Here is a 5,983-nt window from a genome sequence, read left to right on the forward strand (position 1 = left end):
GTCTCCTCCCCCCCACAGGCCCAGATGAAGGACTACATGCGCGAGCTGGATGACACGCGGGCCTCCCGCGAGGAGATCCTGGCACAGGCCAAGGAGAACGAGAAGAAGCTGAAGAGCATGGAGGCCGAGATGATTCAGCTGCAGGAGGTGATCAGGGCCAAAGGGTCGATCTGGGTCTCTGGCCAGCAGGTGGCAGTGCAGGGCCTCCACTGGGCTCGTGTTGGTCAGGGTTGAAGATAAGCCAGGGGAACTCCAGGATTTAGATGGGGTGGGTCTTTATGAAAGAATTCCCTGCAGGATTTCAGTTTGTAACCTCCACCTCTCACTGTGAATGGCCTCCTGGCCAAGAGAGGTCCCGCCCAGAGGCTTGTGGGCCGAGTGACCCTTGTCTATCACAATGAGGCACAGATTCCTCAGGGTCTGGCAGTCTTCTGGGGGCCAGGCATCCAGGCAGGTCCTCGTCCGCTCTTGCTAACTGACTGTGCTCTCCTGCCTGGGCCTGGGTGGGATCCTTCCCTCCACGGTCACATGAGGGCCGTTGTCCACGGCCCCTCACCCTGGGTGTCAATTCCCTCTCCTCCTCCTGGCTTTCAGAGCCCTCACACCCGGGTCCTAACTCACATCTCTAGCTCGTCCCTCCTGATATCTGGTCTACCCAAGATGAAGAGGGACCAGCATGCCCTGTTAGGCCACACGGTTTCTTATTTTCCACTACATCACTGGCTCTAAGCCTGATTCCGAGCACTTAGATGGCGGGAGGGGGCAGCTTTTTAAACCTGTGGTGCCTAACATGTGACCTCTGAGTGAGGACTCAGCCCTGTGAGCCAGAGGGGCTCATGAGAAAGGACCTCATGAAGGAGGCAGGCCCAGAAGGGGGTTGGAGGGGGCGCCAGGGTCTTGGGGAGGATGGCACTGCAGAGGACCAGGAAGGGAAAGGGTTGGCCTTTCAGGGCAGCGGGCTGCCAGCGGGTCACACTCTGGGTTCTCGTGGCAGGAACTGGCAGCTGCAGAGCGTGCCAAGCGTCAGGCCCAACAGGAGCGGGACGAGCTGGCCGACGAGATTGCCAACAGCAGCGGCAAAGGGTGAGCGAGCCACTAAGTAAAGGTGGGTGTTGTGGGGGGTACACCCCCTCTGGGACTGGCCCCTTCTCACTCCTCCCCGGCCTCCCCAGAGCCCTGGCGTTGGAGGAGAAGCGGCGCCTGGAGGCGCGTATCGCCCAGCTGGAGGAGGAGCTGGAGGAGGAGCAGGGCAACACGGAGCTGGTGAACGACAGGCTGAAGAAGGCCAACCTGCAGGTGGGCAGGGCTGGGCTGCCTGGGCACTCCCTCGGCACCGCACCGTGCTCGGGCTGTGGGTCTGAGTGCCACCTCGGCCAAGCCAGCAGCTTCCTGATTGTTTAGGGGAGCATGTCCTGGCCCTGCTAAGTTTGGGGGACCTGGTGTTATAAGGGGATCTGTGGGGTCTGTCCCCAGCCTTCCTCCCTTCACAAGCCCTTCTTCCCACAGATCGATCAGATCAACACAGACCTGAACCTCGAGCGCAGCCACGCCCAGAAGAACGAGAACGCCAGGCAGCAGATGGAGCGCCAGAACAAGGAGCTCAAAGTCAAGCTGCAGGAGATGGAGGGCACAGTCAAGTCCAAGTACAAGGCCTCCATCACTGCCCTGGAGGCCAAGATCGCGCAGCTGGAGGAGCAGCTGGACAACGAGACGAAGTAGGTCTCCCTCTCCCGTCACCTGAGCAAGCTTCAGGCCCCTCTGGGTGTAGTCAGGAACCAGGGTCCTGTCCCTGCGGCTCATCTTTCCCTCCCGATGGGCTCTCCTCCATTTCCCTGGGGCCTGAAGAGCTTGAGGAGCCCTTGGCCCACCTCTGAAGTTGAGGGTGTGGCTGTCTGTTAGGCTGCCTCAGAGAGAGAGGTAGACGTTCACAACCACCTGGGCACAGTCTGGGCTCAGCAAGGCAGAGACTTGTTGGGAGGCAATGGGGGTCCCACTGGGTCCCCAATCTCAATTTTCCCTTTTCCTAGGGCCACATATGCTCTGAGATGTGTCCCTTCTCAGAGGCCCAGTTTCCCCACCTTTGAAATGGGGCCAATTAAAGTGCCTCCCAGAACCAAAGCTCACAGTGGGTGTCCAGTAAAGAGGGGCTGCCTTAGCACCAAGGCCTCCCTGGGGGGAAGTAGCAGTGAGGCCAGGAGTGGGTGGTCCAGCCTGTGGTGTGGCCGGACCCCCTGAAGGAGGGTGTCCTCCTAAGCCACGCTGTCTGTGCCTGGCAGGGAGCGCCAGGCGGCCTGCAAGCAGGTGCGCCGGGCGGAGAAGAAGCTGAAGGACGTGTTGCTGCAGGTGGATGATGAGCGCAGGAACGCCGAGCAGTTCAAGGACCAGGTGTGTTTGTGGGCAGAGCGGTGGGCTGACCAGAGGCCGTACGGGCCACACTCGCCCAGGACGCCTAACCATGGCCACTGGCCACACATCCCCACAGGCTGACAAGGCGTCCACCCGCCTGAAGCAGCTCAAGCGGCAGCTGGAGGAGGCCGAGGAGGAGGCCCAGCGGGCCAACGCCTCCCGCAGGAAACTGCAGCGTGAGCTGGAGGACGCCACCGAGACCGCGGACGCCATGAACCGGGAGGTCAGCTCCCTCAAGAACAAGCTCAGGTGAGCCTGCCCCTTCCCGTCATTTCTGCTTTCACAAAGGAGTTCGTTCTCGACGTCAGCGAGCACAGCCCTGGAGGCCGAGAAAGTGGCGTCAGGGCCCTGCCCTGGGTGCTTGCCCTCTGGGCTCTGGCCCCGCCTTGTGGATGGGCATTGAAGTCTAGGTCACTTACTCCATCCCATCTGCAACGTCTCCTCCCGCGGCCGCTCCCAATCCGGCGGCAAGGCCCATGCTGGACGTGTGGAACTAGAAGGTGCGAGGCAGCTGCGGGTCCGGCCCTTGCTCGGTGCCGTGAGCGCTTGCTGAACGCAGCTGCTGCCCTCTCACCGCAGCTGCAGGACAGAGGGCCTCTCGCTTCTGGAGGGAGAGCGAGCCTTCAAGACTGAAGTGGCTGTGGGAGGCCTCTCCCCAGTCTCGTTGCTGCCTGCAGTCCTTTTTCACGCACGCAGTCCACAAGAGCCGACCTTTAGTCAGCATTGGATACTGCTTTTTTTAAATTGAATACTACTTTCTTACACGAGGTGGGAGGAAGGTGCTGGGCTTCCCACACTGCGTTCCTATCTCTCCGTCTCTGTTTTATACTAAGTTTGAGGAAAGGGAGGCATGTTGCGGAAGGCGACTCCATCTATTCTAGTGCCTTTCCCCCTTGTCATCCGTCCTGATTTCCTGGTGGGTTTTGCTTCCACTTTAACCACCTGCTCCCTGAGAGCCGGCCTGGCCTGTGTGGAGGCCATGGCCCCGGGAGGCCAGCATTGCTTCTCCTGTGGGATGTTAGGCGCCCATTTGCCTCTAGGGGTCGCTGTGGTGTCTCTGACCCTCTGCCTCTGCCTGCAGGCGCGGGGACCTGCCATTTGTGGTGCCCCGCCGGATGGCGCGGAAAGGCACTGGCGAGTGCTCGGACGACGAGGTGGACGGCAAAGCCGACGGGGCAGAGGCCAAAGCTGCCGAATAACCTCTCTGCCTCCTGCCCCAGAAGGACAGACAGACAGACCGAACGACCAACGGATGACTCCGCCTCCCCTTTCTAGCCCCCGCAGCACCCCTCACCTCCTTGGGACTGCTGTGACCGTGACCCCAGCCCCTGTCACCAGGCCAGGGGACCTCAGGCCTGTGCCTCCCCCTGCTCCGCCTGTGAGGGCCTCTGGCTTCTCTGCTGCCGCCCTCCCCTCGCCTGCCCTCGCTTCCCCAGCCTCCCTCCCACCCCGAGAATCTGATACCAAAGAGTCAGGGCCCTGGGCCCCTGGCTGGGGACAGAGTGGCCTGCAGGGTCTTTGGCCTCCTCTTGCCAAAAGCGCAAGGTGGTGAGGCCGGAAGGGCAGCCGCCGGGGACGGGCAAGAGATTTTTCTACGAATCTATTTTTCTTCAGACTAAGGAGTTTTGATAGCCCAACACCCCAGAAGAATCGTCACCTTACCCCCTCTGCCTCCAGCTCTTCCCCACCCCCTTCTTTGCTGTTGGCAATCACACGCGGTGACCTCACATCCTCTGCCCACCGGCCCCCTCCCGTGGGCTCTGGGTGGTTCGGCCAGAGCAGGCCCAGGGTCGCCACCTCTGTGCAGGGCACAGAATGCTGGGGGAAGGGGGATCGTTCCTCCCACCCCCGCTGGGCAGCGCACTGTCCCCTTCCTGATTCTAGAATGTCTCAAGTGCAATGATGACCCCTTCCCCTCCTTTGCGGAGGACAGCCTGCCCTGCCACAGCCAGGCCGGGGGCCCGCAGACAGGGCCTAGGGGCAAGCTGGAAAGGCCAGCAGTGGCTTCTCCCAACACTCTTGGGGACCAAATATATTTAATGGTTAAGGGACTGTCCCAGATCTGACAGCCAGGGCATCAGACAGGGCCAGTGACCCTCCCACACGACCTTGACCTACTCCAGGACTGGGCCCGAGGGTCGTTGATCGGCACCGTTGACTCGGTCGCATTGAGAAACCCACCATCTGCACAGATGTTTTTGAAAGGAGAAAATTAAAAGGTTTTCTTCCCCCTTTAATAAATGGTAAAGCCCCCGGTCTTCGTCACTGCCTTCCTTTGGAGCCTGTTTAGAAGAGGAGCGTGTCCTACACTGGTCTGCACTGGTTGCTGATTTCCCTGTATTCCTAACTGTTATGTATATGCTGCATTTAGACTTACTTATGGCAAAGAAGGTGTTTTTTTAAAGAAACAAAGTCCGCAAATCATGAAGCTGTGTAAAAGCTACATATGCCTCCAAAACTCTGAATTCAGGTCCCAGTTGCTGTCACAAAGGAGTGAATGAACTCGCACCCCACCCTTTTTTCTAGAGTAAAAGTGCCTTAGCATGTGCTGCAGCTGTCACCACTACAGGAAGCTGGTTCCAGAGGTTTCCACTGAGCGTCACAATAAAGAGTCCATGTGCTATGAGCCTGTGTCTGTGGAGTCTGTGCGCAGCAAGGGCTGGAGGCACTGTGCCGTGTTTGTGCAGCGGGCACCTACATGCTGCATCCTGGAAGCTGCCAGCAGGGCAGCGTGCTGGGGGTGGGCCTGGGTGGGCGGCAGCCATGCAGAAAAAGAGAGAGAGGCAGGCTGGGCCTGGGCCAAGGAAGCTAGGAGTGTCTCCTTTAAGCCTTAGGTCATTAGTTATTGAGCACCTGCTGTGTGCTTGACACTGAGCTGGCTCAAGGAAGAGACAGGTACTAAGTTCCATGGGCTTCCTTAGTCATCAGACACTGCAGAGTCTGCCCTACGGAGGGCGCCCAAGAGCCCTTCATGGGACTGTCAAAGGTGGGCTCATTCATTCTTTTAACAAAGGCAGAGCATAAATAAACCAGGCCCTTGCTCACCACGAGGACAAGGGAAGTAAGGAGACCAATGTCCCCGCAGTTGCAAAAAGGGGAGGGAGCAAAGGTTTTCCTCAGAGAAGGGAGATGGCACCCACTTGACGCCAGGTGTGGACTCCAGCCGCGAGCCTGGGCCACTGGCCAGCAAGGCTGCTAAGGACAGCTGGGTGCCGCTGGGCAGGACATTCTTTATATATATATATGTATTTTCATTGATTTCAGACGCGAGCCTGGGCCACTGGCCAGCAAGGCTGCTAAGGACAGCTGGGTGCCGCTGGGCAGGACATTCTTTATATATATATATGTATTTTCATTGATTTCAGAGCGAGCCTGGGCCACTGGCCAGCAGGGCTGCTCAGGACCAGCTGGGTGCCGCTGGGCAGGACATTTATATATAAATGTATTTTTATTGATTTCAGAGGAAGAGAGGGACAGAAGCATCAATGATGAGAGAGAATCATTGATCGGCCGCCTCCTGCACGCCCCATACCGGGAATCGAGCCCGCAACCCGGGTATGTGCCCTTGGTGAGAATT

General features: G+C 58.9%; 1 protein-coding gene across 3 annotated transcripts in view; it reads left to right on the plus strand.

Annotated features, from left to right (window-relative positions):
- MYH9 (myosin, heavy chain 9, non-muscle) overlaps positions 1 to 5,032 on the plus strand; it is a 67,944-nt gene extending 62,912 nt beyond the window's left edge. For all 3 annotated transcript variants that reach the window (XM_006757438.2, XM_015559867.1, XM_015559868.1), the window contains 7 exons: positions 19 to 147; positions 995 to 1,083; positions 1,173 to 1,296; positions 1,507 to 1,715; positions 2,277 to 2,385; positions 2,483 to 2,655; positions 3,488 to 5,032. In XM_006757438.2, coding sequence (XP_006757501.1) covers positions 19 to 147; positions 995 to 1,083; positions 1,173 to 1,296; positions 1,507 to 1,715; positions 2,277 to 2,385; positions 2,483 to 2,655; positions 3,488 to 3,605 — 951 coding nt within the window. In that variant the 3' untranslated portion in view covers positions 3,606 to 5,032. The remainder of the gene's footprint in view (positions 1 to 18; positions 148 to 994; positions 1,084 to 1,172; positions 1,297 to 1,506; positions 1,716 to 2,276; positions 2,386 to 2,482; positions 2,656 to 3,487) is intronic.
- The last annotated feature ends 951 nt before the right edge of the window (positions 5,033 to 5,983 follow it).

This window comes from Myotis davidii, unplaced genomic scaffold (assembly GCF_000327345.1).
Source record: "Myotis davidii unplaced genomic scaffold, ASM32734v1 scaffold514, whole genome shotgun sequence".
NCBI lineage: Eukaryota > Metazoa > Chordata > Mammalia > Chiroptera > Vespertilionidae > Myotis > Myotis davidii.